The sequence below is a fragment of the Lasioglossum baleicum genome, chromosome 15, assembly GCF_051020765.1.
Source record: "Lasioglossum baleicum chromosome 15, iyLasBale1, whole genome shotgun sequence".
NCBI lineage: Eukaryota > Metazoa > Arthropoda > Insecta > Hymenoptera > Halictidae > Lasioglossum > Lasioglossum baleicum.
Window position 1 is genome coordinate 8,638,397 of NC_134943.1, and position 14,964 is coordinate 8,653,360.

At 36.3% G+C, this 14,964-nt stretch overlaps 6 protein-coding genes and 1 long non-coding RNA gene across 16 annotated transcripts; 2 read left to right on the top strand and 5 right to left on the bottom strand.

Annotated features, from left to right (window-relative positions):
* Positions 1 to 346: 346 nt before the first annotated feature.
* On the bottom strand, positions 347 to 3,715 carry LOC143216335 (uncharacterized). Of its 8 annotated transcripts, none has more exons than XM_076439287.1 (8): positions 3,644 to 3,715; positions 1,855 to 2,074; positions 1,591 to 1,785; positions 1,392 to 1,463; positions 1,191 to 1,265; positions 828 to 1,093; positions 601 to 760; positions 347 to 525 (listed from the first exon to the last, which is right to left on the bottom strand). In XM_076439287.1, the coding sequence occupies exons 2-8, from the start codon at positions 2,060 to 2,062 to the stop codon at positions 413 to 415; spliced, it is 1,089 nt and encodes a 362-aa protein (XP_076295402.1). In that variant the 5' UTR covers positions 2,063 to 2,074; positions 3,644 to 3,715; the 3' UTR covers positions 347 to 412. The 8 variants fall into 8 exon arrangements, with proteins under 8 accessions (XP_076295402.1, XP_076295398.1, XP_076295397.1 ...); XM_076439283.1 differs by lacking the exon at positions 3,644 to 3,715 and adding an exon at positions 3,224 to 3,372; XM_076439282.1 differs by lacking the exon at positions 3,644 to 3,715 and adding an exon at positions 2,832 to 2,876.
* Positions 3,716 to 3,725: 10 nt separating this feature from the next.
* On the top strand, positions 3,726 to 8,408 carry LOC143216347 (uncharacterized). 2 transcript variants are annotated; one of them, XM_076439301.1, is made up of 3 exons: positions 3,726 to 3,829; positions 3,966 to 4,174; positions 4,434 to 8,408. In XM_076439301.1, the coding sequence occupies exons 2-3, from the start codon at positions 4,091 to 4,093 to the stop codon at positions 4,932 to 4,934; spliced, it is 585 nt and encodes a 194-aa protein (XP_076295416.1). In that variant the 5' UTR covers positions 3,726 to 3,829; positions 3,966 to 4,090; the 3' UTR covers positions 4,935 to 8,408. The 2 variants fall into 2 exon arrangements, with proteins under 2 accessions (XP_076295416.1, XP_076295417.1); XM_076439302.1 differs by having other exon boundaries at positions 3,734 to 3,829; positions 4,087 to 4,174.
* LOC143216329 (glucose dehydrogenase [FAD, quinone]) lies at positions 5,118 to 7,646 on the bottom strand. 2 transcript variants are annotated; one of them, XM_076439274.1, is made up of 11 exons: positions 7,481 to 7,646; positions 7,213 to 7,412; positions 7,028 to 7,139; positions 6,855 to 6,962; positions 6,643 to 6,758; positions 6,404 to 6,571; positions 6,182 to 6,335; positions 5,933 to 6,093; positions 5,678 to 5,855; positions 5,393 to 5,597; positions 5,118 to 5,319 (listed from the first exon to the last, which is right to left on the bottom strand). In XM_076439274.1, the coding sequence occupies exons 1-11, from the start codon at positions 7,632 to 7,634 to the stop codon at positions 5,118 to 5,120; spliced, it is 1,758 nt and encodes a 585-aa protein (XP_076295389.1). In that variant the 5' UTR covers positions 7,635 to 7,646. The 2 variants fall into 2 exon arrangements, with proteins under 2 accessions (XP_076295389.1, XP_076295388.1); XM_076439273.1 differs by having other exon boundaries at positions 6,828 to 6,962.
* On the bottom strand, positions 7,793 to 10,952 carry Grp (serine/threonine-protein kinase grp). Its single transcript, XM_076439276.1, has 8 exons — positions 10,661 to 10,952; positions 10,416 to 10,573; positions 9,922 to 10,145; positions 9,531 to 9,851; positions 9,058 to 9,261; positions 8,377 to 8,600; positions 8,151 to 8,285; positions 7,793 to 8,066 (listed from the first exon to the last, which is right to left on the bottom strand). The coding sequence occupies exons 2-8, from the start codon at positions 10,475 to 10,477 to the stop codon at positions 7,848 to 7,850; spliced, it is 1,389 nt and encodes a 462-aa protein (XP_076295391.1). The 5' UTR covers positions 10,478 to 10,573; positions 10,661 to 10,952; the 3' UTR covers positions 7,793 to 7,847.
* Positions 10,953 to 11,293: 341 nt separating this feature from the next.
* Noi (splicing factor 3a subunit 3 noi) lies at positions 11,294 to 13,092 on the bottom strand. Its single transcript, XM_076439275.1, has 2 exons — positions 12,731 to 13,092; positions 11,294 to 12,662 (listed from the first exon to the last, which is right to left on the bottom strand). The coding sequence occupies exons 1-2, from the start codon at positions 12,941 to 12,943 to the stop codon at positions 11,370 to 11,372; spliced, it is 1,506 nt and encodes a 501-aa protein (XP_076295390.1). The 5' UTR covers positions 12,944 to 13,092; the 3' UTR covers positions 11,294 to 11,369.
* On the bottom strand, positions 13,084 to 13,519 carry LOC143216351 (uncharacterized). Its single transcript, XR_013010552.1, has 2 exons — positions 13,291 to 13,519; positions 13,084 to 13,217 (listed from the first exon to the last, which is right to left on the bottom strand). It is a non-coding gene; the product is annotated as an uncharacterized LOC143216351 (long non-coding RNA).
* Positions 13,520 to 13,567: 48 nt separating this feature from the next.
* Positions 13,568 to 14,782, top strand: Pfdn6 (prefoldin 6). Its single transcript, XM_076439304.1, has 4 exons — positions 13,568 to 13,710; positions 13,787 to 13,856; positions 13,930 to 14,125; positions 14,414 to 14,782. Exons 1-4 carry the CDS (start codon positions 13,708 to 13,710, stop codon positions 14,520 to 14,522), a joined length of 378 nt encoding a protein of 125 aa, XP_076295419.1. The 5' UTR covers positions 13,568 to 13,707; the 3' UTR covers positions 14,523 to 14,782.
* The last annotated feature ends 182 nt before the right edge of the window (positions 14,783 to 14,964 follow it).

Sequence of the window (14,964 nt, forward strand, 5' to 3'; positions counted from 1 at the left end):
CCACTGCCGCCGCCGCCATATATTGCATATATATATGTATACATATGACATATATATGTAGTTTATATATTCAACACGGCTTGAATATTCGACTGTATTCGACTAATTCGACACGATTGTGACGATTGGACACGATGCGTACACATTCAGATCATTCAGATCCCACAATCCCACTGGATCTCACGCGCAAAAAATCCATTCGCTCAAGTCGCGCGACGCTGTTTCCGCTGTATATGCCCTAATTATATTATTTATTATTATTTTTTTTAAATGCTACAGGATCTTAAGTAAATTTTGTTCTTATTATATATAAGGTTTATGTGGTATTTAGGGCGTAAAATTGACAAAGAATGTAAAATAGACTTTTCACATATGTTTTATTTAAAAATACAATGATACAGTTGTAATCAAGCTACCGGTCTTTGGCTGTAACTTTACTGCGCTCGAAGGCTCTCCTGAGCCATGACTGCATAGAAATTTCAGTTTCGTTTTTAGTTTTTGATAATCCCGATATTGTTGCTGCATCTAAACAATGGAATTTTAGTTGAATAATATTCAATCGTATACAAATAAATATGATAATAAAATAAACGTGATTACCTATTATTATTTTGGCTACTTTTAAAGTATTAAAAACTTTTTTTCCTTTTCTTCCCAGCCAACTGTATCCGGTAGCAAATTTATTGGTTATTAAACAGGTCATGACTCGTTTTACAAAATGGTAATTACTCTTGCCTCCTAGTGCAGCTAATTCATTGATCTACAAATTAATCATTTTGTTACAACTGAATTAGAATTCTATTCGTATCGTTCGTTATATTTCTTACCGCGTCTCTAAAATTGTTCTCATCTTGCAGATAAGTTTCGAACTTCTGCAATTCCTGTTCACAATTGATCGGAAATACTATATTTTGGTCGAAAATTGATCGACTTCCTGGCGCAGAATAGTGGTTGAATTTTTCCTCTAATCTTTCTACTCTACTTAAAACCTCCGTCAAAAGATTGTGCAATAGATGCTGCTGTTCTAGTATGGTTTTGCAGTAGTTTTCTAGTCTGGTGCTATTATTGTCCAGTTGAGACGTTTCTTGGTTTTCTGAAATTTTAGATTTGGTAGGTATCAGTTGATGTAAACTATGAATGTAACATTTGATGTTGTATATCGTAAGACGCTTCCTTTTGTATTTACATACCAAACGAGCTGGAACTTCTTGGCTCCTCTTTCACCTGCTGTCGGGGGGACGGCGATTCTTCACTGGTAGCAGTAACTAAAAATAAAATATATTCTGAAGTAAAAAGATAGGCTAATTACAAGTAAGAAGATGAGATGTACAGCTATGAATGTAAAATTTTATGTTCTATATCGTAAGACGCTTCCTTTTGTATTTACATACCAATCGGGCTGGAACTTCTTGGCTCCTCTTCCACCTGCTGTCTTCTTTCATACGGTCCGCTGGTGGCAGTGACTGAAAATAAAATATATTTTGAAGAAAAAAGATATACTAATTACAGTAAGGGAATGAAATATACAGCTATATGAATGTAATATTTAATGTTCTATATCGTAAAGCGCTTCTTTTTGTATTTACATACCAATTTTGGGTTTCCTCCTCAAACTTGGGGGAGTGGGCTGCATTGTGTCATCAGATGATAGTTCTTCGCTGCTGGTGTTCCACGACGGGCGAGTAATCTTTCTTTTTTTTGGTAATCCGTATTCGTCCACCTCCGACTGTAGATCGCTGCTATCCTCTGCCTCCTTCGCTTTGGCTCGCGCCTTTACGTAGTCGGCTAGAAGAATTATATAATTATTATTTTAATTGTACATGTATGTATGTATGTATAATTACTTTAACTTACAAAAGATGCTGTTTCTGAAGCTCTTTACAGTAAACTGAATCCATGAAGGTTGAGGCGGTTCCAATTTTTTTATCGCATTACTCAATTTTGATTGCGGTAGTGGTGGCCAATAGCATTTGTCGCCTTCTAGCCAACTAGTCGGCACTGCTTCTACTGTTTTGTCGTCCACAAATTGGACAACGGTCCATGTAGTTGTCAGTACCTCCATTGTATGTGTATTCTAAGAATTGAAGAGTACGGTAAAATTTAGAGACTAATTTAAACATATAATTATGTTATAAATATACTGAATTAAAGAAATATATTTAGAAAAATAGCGAATATAATAACGGAATGGAAATAGGGCAATTTTTTCAGTTTCCAACTTTACACACTACAAGGCGGTAGACTCATCGTTTCCAGGATTGCAAGGGTACGGGATTCACGTTCTCATTTCTCATAGACGCCTCGTAAATGTAAATGAAAAAGTAGGACTTTTGAGGGAAATAGTGTCCTAGATCGATCTTTTATCTAGCGTTTTCGACTTCTGAAAAATCCTATTTTTGTATATTATCGAGAAATGAGAACGTGAATCCCGCACCCTTGCAATCCTGAAAAAAGGGGTCTACCCTCTCAAATAGTAAACTTATTGTTCAATAATTCATTAAAGTTGTAGTAATGAAACAAATATGTAGCGGAAGGGCATCAGCAAGGAACACTAACGGTAACAAATAATAGCAATGACCAAGTAGCACAGAGATATCCTATGTACATCCAGAATACGTCCGTTTTTTAAAGTACATTCCGTACATTACATTTGGAGCAGTGTTGTTAGATTGAGCAGGCTGCGCGCGCATACGCGACGATTCTAGCGTCAGTGAAGGACAAAGTTGGGGTACCTTGGTCACCCTGCATAATTTCGCAAAATGTTTTTTTATGGAGAGGTCCCAAATGCGCAAGGTTTTTGGGGAAGAGCAATTACAGTTGTTCGGTATTACCCACGAAAGCCAAGGTACATAATGTCGCATATCGGCCGTTGCTTAGGACTGTAGGACGCACATACGTTCTTGCATTTGGTCGCGCATGCGCGTGCAACCACGTGCAAGAGCAACCCGCCCAATCTAACAACGTAACTCCATGTAACTCGTAACGTAACAACACTGATTCGGAGAACGTCCCGGCAATATCCGTATGTCCCAGTAAAACCTAAGAAACTGACATTCCTGGAACATCCTAAATATAAATCCTAAGGACATTCGTAAAACCTAAACAAGGGACATTCTTAGAACGTCCAAAATTCACATCCTAACGACATTTGTAAAACCTAAGAAACGGACATTCCTGGAACGTCCAAAATTCAACTTCTAAGTATATATAAATAGACTTATACCTTCTTATTTGGACTCAAGTATAGATATAGAGATCGATTGCGCGGCCTGTACCAGCCTGTACGAAGCGTTGAAGCACGTTGAAGCCAGTTGAAGCGCCCACAATGGCCACAATGTCAGCGAGGGATATAAAGAGTGAGAGAGAGAGAGAGAGCAATAGTTGGTCGTAGTGCGCACTCTTTCTAATTGACGAGTTGGTGGAGAGAGATTTGCCCAATGATAGTGGGTGTGCATAGTGAAGTGAGAGTTGACTGGCTCGCTGCGCCCCCACCAATTATCGGTGTGCGAGTGAGATAGATATACAACCCGCCGCCATTGTGGGCTTCAACGCTTCGTACAGGCCGCGCAGTCTATCGTCTATCTCATCAGCCTATCTCTATAAGTCTATGGGAGCCCCTCAAACGCCTGCTTCCCTCACTCACCGAGCTTCCTTTCGGTAGCGCTCCTCGCCCCTCGCGGCTCCAATCACTGATATTTGATATATCAGTGGCTCCGATTGGACGATGCCTGCGCATTGCTTGCGACAGACCGACAGACGAAACCGCGTCCTTCTCCTTCATAGTTCATGTTCATAGCATAACCTAATTTTTGTTTGTTAGTGAATAAAGGTATATATCACATCTTGTCTGTATAATCATCTTATTCTCTATCAATTGATGATATCTTTGAAAACTGTATCTGTTGCTGTAATTTTTCACAACGAAGTTTATATGTTGTGACGTTGTGTGTTTCTTCTCATTGCAGTTGGCGTCATTTATCATGATAATGCACATAATTGGAATTTGATCATTGAATATTCATTACGTTTGATTGTTTAATAAATCTAATACCAATTTATATTTATTTCTCGTTACCTCTTCCGTAGAGTCATGGACGAAGATTTACGTACTCTATGGTGTGGGAATTTGAGCGAGAGAGTAACAGAAGAAATTCTCTATGAATTATTCTTGCAGGTTTGTGTATTCGAATAGATTGATAACCAATAATTTCACAAATATTTTATACATAATAAAGTTATTTTTCGAACCTTCTACATATTTCTTAACGTCGTATTATTACGAGAACGTTCGTTGAAGCCAAATTTTAATCAAATTTTCTATTATATTTATTAACCTGAACATTGTTGCTCCTAACATCTGAATCAACTCCTTCATTAGTAGAATTTTTAAATCTATAGATTTCTTTATAGAAATACTTTCTGCAATGTTGTAGGGTGGTCCTGTGCAAAGAGTTATCATTCCTAAAGATCGTGATGGGAAACAGAGAACGTATGGATTTATAACTTATAAACATATTAATTCTGTAGCGTATGCTTTGGACCTATTCGATGGTACATTGCTATTCAATCGCCCTATTTGTATGAGCACAAGGAACAACACAGAATCAACACCAAAAGCAAACATACAGGATCAGTATCCCAATCCTAACCAGCTACTTCAGTTAGGTCAACAGATGTTGTTAGGAAATAATCCTTGTAATATGAAAATGGTCATGTTCGGAGCAAATATGTTGCCAAGTACAGGTCCTCATTCTAGACAAGTAGATAATCATCTGTACGATAATAGAAGATCCGAACGAGTACATCCTTATCGTAGGGAACCAACTAAAAGTAATCATCATAAAGATCATAGATCTAGAAACACTCATAACAATCACAGATCAAGCGATCACTCTCGAAGAGATTACAAAAATAGTAGACGCAATTATCGTTAATATGCTGTAATGTATAAAGCCGGTAGAGTGTATAATATTAATTCCTATTATCACAATGATTTTAAGCAATTTGAAGGCATTTGATTCACTACAAAGTATTTAACTTTGTAAAATTGATGATATTACACAAATTGGAATGTATAAACTTTTTATATTTATATCTACTAAAAGAAATAATTATTTTCACCTATTAAAATATTCGAAGTATTTATAATAATTATGTGGTTTGTAACATTTCTGATTATTTGTGTTACGCTCCATATTTTGTTTAAATAAACGCGCAGCTTTTTCGGCAAGCATTAAAACTGCAGCATTAATATTACCGCTTGGCAACGAAGGCAATACAGATGCATCGATCACATACAGATTTGTCACACCGTAAACTCTATAAGAAGTAAGTTTTGTCAAATTGATATCACAAAGCATGTTGATTGAAGAAAGAAAAGGTAATGAGTTACCGAAACTTCCGATCAACAACGTCGCCCATGCGACACGTCCCGGCGGGGTGATAACAAGTTAATGTTAAATGTTGTATGTAACATTCCCAATACTTTTTGCTACCAAAATTTTCATTTTCGCAACCAGGAAAATGTTTTTCATAAATAGATGCGCCAATGGATTTCATAATATTCGTTTGGACAAGCTTCTTCACAAATTGCAGTCCTGTAAATTTGAGTATCACACGTTGCGATCATGTTTCACGAATTGTACATATACTATTAAAATTGAATCAGTCATAGTACCATCGGTAAGACGTGCAATATCATCTGTATTTGTTAAGTATTTCGGATTAATTAACGGTGGATCAAAAGAATTGGTACTATTCAATTTTACCTCTCCCATACTTTTCGGATGTAATAAAACTGGAGCAATCGTTACAGTATTCTTGTAAACAAGAGGAGCAAAGTAATCATTATAAATCTATAAAGATCATATAAGAAATTAATATTAAGTTATATCAATAAATATCTTTGTAAAATATATTCCTTGGAATTTACCTTATCTGATATTCCCAGGGCCTTTCTTAAAACAATTCCACCATCTTTTGATAATCCAAGTGGCATCACCATTATCTGTAAATCTGGTACACTTGTTATATTTTTTTCAAAAGAACTATGAAACGTTCCCAGGACTTCAACACCTGCAGATGTCCAAGGACCTAAGTAGCATAAAAAAAGACCTCTAAGTAAACATACAATTACAAACCTGTTACAATGGTAATCATCTTTCCCAATTAAGAAGTGTACCTTCTCCATAAAAAAAATACTTTATAGCCGATGTAAGACTGAAGGTATCAGCCATATTTAAACCTATAGTTTCGTTGATCGTAACTAAATCAATTCCTGTAAGCACATGGTCCACTAAATGTTGACCAACTGGTAAATCTTTGACAATATTTATCTAAAAAGTGAGCGGATTAGTGAATCATAAATACAATATATATACATATACACTCATTCAAAGTGTACCTTCAAGTCTTCTAAATGTTTTTTCGGTCCAATTCCGGACAACATTAATATTTTAGGAGTACCAATAGCTCCGGCACTGAGAATAACACCTCGTTTTGCGATAGCTTTAAATACTTTATTTTGAGTCACAAATTGCACTCCCACCGCTTTCTTTGATTCCATCAATACCTGTAATTAGATGCTAATTGCATAATTACAATTCATTGAACAATATCAATATTATTTTTCTTTCAACATACTTTCTCGACATGAGCATGGGCAATTATGGTCATTCTCTTTTGAACATTTTTTTGCAATAATTTATCAGTACTCCACCGTTTACCATTTTCCATAGACAACTGTGGTTTCATGAAACCTGAATTAATAACATTATCAAACGGTGATACTCGTTGTTACAACATTTTGTTGATAATAGTAATATTACCAATGTTCAAGTCCTCGTTAATATTACCGATAGGTTGATGTAACTCTTCCAATCCTTTCAAGATTATATCGGATAGATTAGTACTCCATTTCAAGATATTTGTACTCATTGGACCACCATTCTGTGTGGTGGGTTCTACACAGATTTTTCGATTTAAATAATAATAAAAGCTAACAATAAATAATACTTATTATAATAACCATTAAAATCTGGAAACCAGTCTCTATAATCCAGAGGATGTCCGCGTACATAAAGCATGTAGTTTAATCGACTAGTTCCACCAAGAAGTTTACCCATTGGCCATTTGCTTTGCTGAAAAATAAGTTCATAATTACACATTGAAATAATTATTGCATGCTAGAGATATATTCATCGAATGCAATACATTATTGACTAAACCCTTGCAAGCATTCTGTTGCGGTACAGTAGTGTATTGCCAATCGTATGGACTATTCTGAATTAAGGGAGCCAAAAGTGGAATATCAAGAAAAGGTGGTGGAACTCCACCAGCCTCGAGCAGCAACACCTTATATCCATATTCTGTTAATCTCGCAGACAAAGTTGCTCCTGCAGTGCCTGCTCCAACTAGAAAAATATTTTCTATGTAAGATAAGGCACATTGATTAAATTGGTAACAATATGTAAAAGCTTACCGATGATGTAATCGTACACCTGCGAATCATCGATATCGTTAAAAAATTTATACGAAAATATATCGAGAAAATATGTAAACCGAAGATAATTGGAAAATGCAATAGTCGCGATACTAGTTATCGCAAATACAACCAAGTGTTGCAATAAGAGCATCTTAAAATCATGCTAAACATTGAGGTTATAGTATGAATCTCTTCTCATTAAATCCTCCTGCATGCTTCTAAACATTTGTACCAACGCGCAATTTCAAATTTTGTCGTTGACTGCGAAGAAATCATTACGATAATGTATGCGCAGAAGAAAGGGAAGTGTTTTTGTAAAAGAATATAAAACGTTTTATTTAAAATGAGATTTTGTACATCGTGTTCACGGTATAGATTCGGTGGCAACAGCAATCGGCCATGTCACAGGACCTTTCAATACTATATCATCCAATAGAGCTTTGATTTTCATAAATCTTCGTTTGAACTCTAGACCGCAGCCTTTGGATAATCTGAAATCTACAAGTATCTTCCCATCCATTTCAACGATATTCGCTTTGAAAACGAGAGGCATTTTTCTTCTATCTGTGCTCGATATGGTAACCTGTAAACAAAATGAATGAATCAACAATTTATAGTACGCGACCATCTTACAACTGCTAGTTAACATATTCACTTTGAAACTTACCGTACGACAATCGTTGATACGACAAGTATAATTCTCACTGTTCATGCAGTTTATTAATCTTTTCACCGTTGTCTCCAATGCCGTTTTAACGAAGAATCTAGTCATTCTCCGCACTAAACGTTGGTAGGTATTTTGCTGCAAATGTATGGATAAATTTTAGTCATTGTGTCCATAATTATATCGATCATTTTACGTAAAGAAAGAAACTGCAAGGAAGTTGCACTACCTGGCTGGCTTGTGTAAGTTGCTTATTTTGTACTTGAGTGCAAACTAATAAGTCTTCTATATGAGCGGGTTGTGAAAATGAAAATCCTGGCTGTTCTTCTAAATTAATTTCTACAACATTATTTTGTACCCTAGGCAATTCTGGTTGGGACAAGCAGAATCTTGTCAAGTTTTCATCCTCTAACATTTGCCTTGAATCCGTTTCGTCAGGTCGTATGCATCCTTCTACAATATCAATACAAAATTAATAATAAAGATAGTACTTGTGTAACACTATATATAGAGAATGTAATCTTTTGATATTTCTATTGGATGCACACGCCAGTGCTCTTTGCTTTGGTAATCTAGCTTTATGATCCTTAATTAAAATCATAGAGCTGTATTACCAAAGTAAAGGCAAAAGCTTTGATAATCTTGAGAAGTTACAATTGAAATTTATATGTTTAATTAATACAAATTAAGAATGAATAGATCGAATACTTGTAAATTCACGAAAACACCTGGGTGTTCTTAGTATCCACTCAGTTAGGTACCAAGCTGCTTTGAGTAATTAAGTGTACACTCAGAGATACTTAGTACCTGACAGAGTAAACGCTTATCTCATCGTATCCATGGACGCGCCGTAAATCTGTTACATATATACAAGGCAAACAATGTGTTACTACTCAGAACAGATACATACCTTTCGGGAACATTTTGATGAACCATCTGTGTTGCTTAATGTCTCTTATGGTATATCTGGACGTCGGCGAGTGCATAAGAACATTTTTAATCAGAGACAAGGAAGATGTATCCAACTTTCTCCATGGTGTGAAAGACATGTATTTCCCTTCTCTCCATGCCTTGTATTCTCGACACTCTGCCGAGGACTGATCCCAAGGCAGTTCTACAGTTCAGATATGGACCAGTTAAAGACTAAGAAATGTAAGTTACTCATTAGCGACCTAAATCATCAAACTAAAAATGACAGTGATCTATGTGTTGTGCATAAAGCTGTCATTAATTCATTCCTTTTTCGATTTACTGGTTTACTCAGACTCGACATTGAAGTCTGAAGAAGTTGCGAATGAAATATTACTGATAATATAATTAACTAATATATTACTGATAAAGATAAGCTGCTACTGTACATATATGTGTCTTAATTAAGATTACCTCCAGTCAATAAAGCAACAAGAATTATACCACATGACCACACATCCGCAGGTTCTGCATTGTATTTTTGTGATAATACTTCTGGAGCAACGTATGGCAGTGTTCCACATCTTTTCTCCAAGCTCCGCTCTTTCCCTTGAAGTCGAAACATTGTTGCCATGCCAAAATCAGAGATTTTTAAGTTGTTATTTCCATCTAGTAGTAAATTTTCTGGTTTCAAATCTCTGTGCGCAATTCCTTTACTATGCAGGTATTCGACTGCTGAAATTAGTTGTCTGAAATACTTCTGTGCCTCCCATGCTGGCATACCGATGTCAGGCTCTGTTTTAACGAAGAGAGTAGCATCAGCACCACCATTTCTTAAACTATCACAGAAAAGCAATACTCTTACCAATCCTATCAAAAAGTTCTCCACCAGAAGCATATTCTAAGAAAATATATTCCATGTTTGGCTCGCTACGCTTCCCAAAGTATTGTACAATGTTCGGATTAGATAACATACGGTGAATAGCAGACTCTTTGCGAACGGTTAGCCTAGCATCCGTGTGTTTATCTAAATCTATCATTTTCATGGCAACCGCCTCACCGGTGGATCTGTTCAAGAGTAACTTTACCCTGAAAGGATCGAAGCGAATGTTTGAATAAAAGTAACAAAGTAACTGTTGAAATAAATGCCTAAAATATAACAATACTTGGAGCACGATAAAAAAACATCAATGAAACGAACGTGGAATATTTTTATCGATAAAAATCGTATTTCATATATATATATATATATATATATATATATATATTCCAAAATTATAAATTATTTCTCAGAACGAAAACAGAGTAATCGTTGATCGTTTTAAAGCGATACAATTTAGAAGAATTCTGTAAACGTACTCGCCGTAAGCACCTTCCCCTAGAGTGTGTCCAAATATCCAACCGTCCACGAATTCCGTCATCCTGTCTCAGCATACCTTTCCGCGATGGTGGCAAGGATCTTTGTTCCCTAATCAATGGTTTGCTCGTCTGCCGGTTACTTAAAATGGTAACTTCGCCTGCGAGAAGCAAAATCATTAGAAAGAATGAAAAACAGAAAATCGACGAGGCAATTAAGAAGAATTTTGTTACTCGCAGATGCTTACATTAAATCTTTCTTTCATAATAACGATCGGCCTTTCGGAGCACGTGGTTTTAATAGCTCCAATAAAACATCGTGCTTCCACCGATAAAACGAACACTTTCGGTTTCGTTTCGAACAGAATTTCTCCGAGAACTCTGTCCGTATGGTGTTCCGTTTGACAACGTGTTCGCGAGTTAAATAGTTACAGATTAATATATTCTTTCTTCAACAGACGTAGCATTACTGTTAGGAGAGAAAGTATGAGATGATACAAGAGCCAAGAGGTATTCATCTCTATAGACACACGACCAACTGCGCACACTCGTCCTAGGTACGAATTTGTTACGCTCTGGCTCTTATTGGTCGGACGTGACCGTTCAAAGAACTTCGAAATCCCTACTTCTTCGATACGATCAGATACGATTTCGCGATTTCAAATAATTTCAGGATTATATATTTATTATTTTCAAATCGATTCGACGTCGAGCATCGGCATTCATATGAATCGTAGATCTTTATAAAACCGTGTGCCTTGCTTCTTTGAGTATTTCTTCGAAGTTTCTGCGCGGTTGGTGACTTTGTCTAGTAATTTACTTATAGAAACGATATTCGAAGGCAATTGGCTTTTATTTTCAAAATACCTAATAAGCAAACAATTAGAAAAATCTGTTTATTACGTTCGATTTTAAAACATACAGACATGTTACAAGAATGATATTGTAATGAATATATTACAAAAGACCCTGTCGTTTCAAGTCCTCGTACGTTTTGCGATTAACTACGTTTCCAAGAGAATCTTCGAACTCTTCCTCCTGTTCTGGCTGCCAGCGTTCGGCTTGTTTCTGAGCTTTCAGTTTTTCCCATAGAGCCAGGGCGTCTTCTATTTGCGTTACGTTAGCGAAATGAGCGGTATTTGGAATTCCTAGGCAGCGCATTCCGTGCGCGTGTCTCCATTCGGCAAAATGTCTTTGGAAAGCTTTTGGTCCTTTGTACGTGAAGTTTCCACAGATTTCACAGTTGTAGCTGATATTTAAACCATGCAATTTGTACAACCAATATGGTATAGGTTTGCCATCCCATCCGAGAGGAAGATTTTTCGGATTATATGGAACCTCGTTGTCATCTTCTTCCTCGGACTCGCTAGCGCTGGCTTCCGCATCGGAATCTCCTCTCTCGCCTTCTGTTCTAGCTTGTTTCCTTTGTACATTCTCTTTTGTGGCTACTCGCTGAGTAGACACCAATTCCGCGAGTCTGTACACTTGTCCTTCCAAGCAGCCTATCTCCTTTTGCTTCTCGGAATTCCTTCCTTTTCCGTTTTTCCTATTTCTATTGCTCTTGGCTAGTAAATTCGGATCCAAGGAAGCTTCTCCTTTTGTACTAAAGAGTCTCTGAGCTCTCTCCTCGAGAGTACCGCCACATTTTAAACCTAAAGCCATCAGAGCTGATTTCAACCGGTCCAAACCAAGAGACGCAAGCTCCTCCCATGAAGAGAAAGCAGACAGTTCCAAATGAGCTCCAACATGAGTCAGAGCACTGCCAGTTTCTTTTGGCCATCCTGGGAACGTACTGTTCTCCCATTGCGTCTCGAATTCCCTGTTTGCCTCCTGAAGCTCTGCAGTCAAGTCGAGCAAAGGTCTAACTCTACTTAAATAGTCTGTTATATATTCTAATAATGATTCTATGTATCTCTGATATTCAGCATTTTTTCTTTCCCTCGGTATATCGAATAAATGATCGAAAGTTGATAAATATGTAATATAGTCTACTTTCTCTATCCCTTTCAAATTAATGTACTTCTCGTAACACTCGTGAAGATCAAGGTACTTTCCGTAACCCTCCTCGTCTGTGAATTCGACTAGATTTGAAAGCTCTTCTGTAGGGTTTTCTCTCATTTTAGCTAGCTCCTCGAATTCCACGGACATTGGAATACTTATTTCGTTCGGATGTCGTCGATAAAATTCTTTGATCGATTTCAAACGGGAATAAAACTCCGAAAATTCGTTTGGACCTGAAAGCGCTTGTACCTGGAAAGAAAATGATTTATTTTGAAGAACAATTTAACAATGAAAATAAAAGCTAAAGATTTATATACCTCCTCTTTTCTTTGCCCATCTTTGTCTTCGTACAAATCTTGCAAATGCAAAGTACTGTCCATGTATTGATCGAGCAACATTTTCAACCGATGCTCCGAGTTTATGCTCTCTCTGTGTCCTGCTTTCTTGTAAAGCATTTCTTTAACCATTGCGTCCATCAACCTCTCCCTTTCCTCATGGTAGCGCCGTTGTTGCTCTAATATCGTTTCCATCTTCTAAATCTGAATGAAAACACCAACTGCGATATCAAGCTAGTAGCTATTTAGTTGTCATTTGAATAGAGGTTATAATTGACGCTAACAAAGAGGAAATGAGAGTGCACATGCCCAGGATTTTGGTGCTTCCAGTATAGTGCTGCACCTAGCGGCCTATGTGAACCCTAACGGTGGTTAGAGAATAAAACACTACGAAAATACAAAGATGAAAGATCCATGAGAACATTCTAAGTTTGGTGGACGATTGCTCTTTGCGGTAGATGCATTTAGGCTAAAATAGAATCACGAAATCATATCGAATTTGTTTCTTATCCTCTTTATCCCTATTCCCAGTCACTCTGTACCATTCTGTACTGCTCTGTACTCTGCTGCTGTAGGTTGCTGTCAGTTGCTGTGCACACTTCTGAGCGTTGCGGGTTGCATTGTATTCAGGGGACATTTTAGTTACCAGTCATAACCACTAGGTGGTCGCTGAAACATTTTTTGCATTTTCATTTTATTCTCACTCCTAATTTGTGCATCTCTATGCCTCCTGTGCGTTTAAATTTACATTTTGCACGTCGCGGTGTAAACAGGTGTAAAGCAGTGTAAAATCAAGAAAAAGTTTGATAGTGCTTGAGAGAAAGCACTTTTCAAGAAAGTATTAAATACAATTAGAACTGCAAGAACACCCGTGTGTAGAATTTACCCATTCTATCTAGTGCAATAAATATATTCGAGCATAGTTTTCCGAAGAAGTTTATTACAAAACATTTTTTAACATGGTGCGATAATGTTAAAATCATCAAGTAACCTATCTATTCGAATTCAATTTGATTTAAAATCCTTTCTCTCTTCTAGACGAATATGATGGAAGAAATTCAAATGCATTTCAAGACCGAGTTAGACAAATACAAACAAGTTCAAAGAGGTAGTTAATTCTCTTTTTACATGTATGAATCGCCTTGTTTGTAATAATTTAGATTAGATTTTGTTTTTACCAGATTACCAAAAAACATTGAGGCAAAGGCAGCAGCTAGAGGGTCAATTACATGAAAATATTATGGTCAAGAAAGAGTTAGATCTTCTGAAAACAGAAGATGATGTTTTCAAGCTGATAGGACCTGTTCTTATGAAACAGGATTTGGAAGAAGCCAAACAGAATGTTTCCAAACGCATGGAATATATTTCTTCTGAACTGTAAGCAGATAGAAATTAGGACTTTTACTTTTCTTCCAAGGTCCCCAAGATTTCGGAGCTTCGATTTCTGAAACTTTGAAGGTGATGAAAATCAAAGTTTCTAAGCTTTGAATGAAAGCTTTTTTTATTTTTATATCCTGTGAAAATTCTTTCAAATCATGACATAACGTGAAAGTCCCACTGAATCTTCGAAGAGTCGAAGCTTCGAAAAAGTAACAGCTCTAATAAAAATCACTATTGCATAAGAGGTCTGACGATATAGTAAAAATTCTTTCACTTAAAATTTAGGAACCAAGTGGAGGAGTTGATAGTAACTTTAGATAAGAAACAAGATACTCACCGGGAAGCCTTAAAGAAATACGGGCACGTGTTCCAGACTCAAATGAATCAATCGTAATCAACCAAAGGCGAAACATTCTGCATAAGCTGTTAAAAAATTACAGTGTCGTTACTGGTTATGTCACTATTATGTAATGAGAAAAGACATGTAATTACAGATAGCCCTCATTTTTCAATCTGATAAAAAGATCAGGGAAAACCGCTTGATTACAAGATAAATCATTCTAAAAGAATTATAATTTCATACATATTATTTGTGTACTTGTATGTCTTCTGCATTTAAAATACAAGAAATAAATTTATACTCATATCATTAAACTGATTTTCTTTATTAAACATTAGCACCAATGTAAATAATTGCAATTGCACGTGCGTATATATATATAAATATTAGATAAAATCGTAAATGCCGTATGATAATTACCTAACCTATGAATATGATTATTATGTATATGTATGGTACGCATAAACATAAAAATATTAAACCTAGGTAGATAAAG

Bases quoted from the DNA above. Each gene is read 5' to 3' on its own strand.
- LOC143216335 (XM_076439281.1), bottom strand. From the start codon at position 2,607: ATGTACATAGGATATCTCTGTGCTACTTGGTCATTGCTATTATTTGTT. The intron at 1,266-1,391 runs GTATGTAAATAC...TTTTATTTTTAG, and splicing joins AAGAAGTTCCAGCCCGATTG to TTACTGCTACCAGTGAAGAA. The intron at 526-600 runs GTAATCACGTTT...TCCATTGTTTAG, and splicing joins AGTAGCCAAAATAATAATAG to ATGCAGCAACAATATCGGGA.
- LOC143216347 (XM_076439301.1), top strand. From the start codon at position 4,091: ATGGACGAAGATTTACGTACTCTATGGTGTGGGAATTTGAGCGAGAGA. The intron at 4,175-4,433 runs GTTTGTGTATTC...GCAATGTTGTAG, and splicing joins TCTATGAATTATTCTTGCAG to GGTGGTCCTGTGCAAAGAGT.
- LOC143216329 (XM_076439273.1), bottom strand. From the start codon at position 7,634: ATGCTCTTATTGCAACACTTGGTTGTATTTGCGATAACTAGTATCGCG. The intron at 6,759-6,827 runs GTAATATTACTA...TTATTAATTCAG, and splicing joins TAACGAGGACTTGAACATTG to GTTTCATGAAACCACAGTTG. The intron at 5,598-5,677 runs GTACTATGACTG...TCAAATTTACAG, and splicing joins TATTGCACGTCTTACCGATG to GACTGCAATTTGTGAAGAAG.
- Grp (XM_076439276.1), bottom strand. From the start codon at position 10,477: ATGACGGAATTCGTGGACGGTTGGATATTTGGACACACTCTAGGGGAA. The intron at 8,601-9,057 runs GTATGTATCTGT...TTGATATTGTAG, and splicing joins CATCAAAATGTTCCCGAAAG to AAGGATGCATACGACCTGAC. The intron at 8,067-8,150 runs GTAAGTTTCAAA...TTTTGTTTACAG, and splicing joins GTATCAACGATTGTCGTACG to GTTACCATATCGAGCACAGA.
- Noi (XM_076439275.1), bottom strand. From the start codon at position 12,943: ATGGAAACGATATTAGAGCAACAACGGCGCTACCATGAGGAAAGGGAG. The intron at 12,663-12,730 runs GTATATAAATCT...TTTTCTTTCCAG, and splicing joins ATGGGCAAAGAAAAGAGGAG to GTACAAGCGCTTTCAGGTCC.
- Pfdn6 (XM_076439304.1), top strand. The intron at 13,857-13,929 runs GTAGTTAATTCT...TGTTTTTACCAG, and splicing joins ATACAAACAAGTTCAAAGAG to ATTACCAAAAAACATTGAGG. The intron at 14,126-14,413 runs GTAAGCAGATAG...CTTAAAATTTAG, and splicing joins GAATATATTTCTTCTGAACT to GAACCAAGTGGAGGAGTTGA.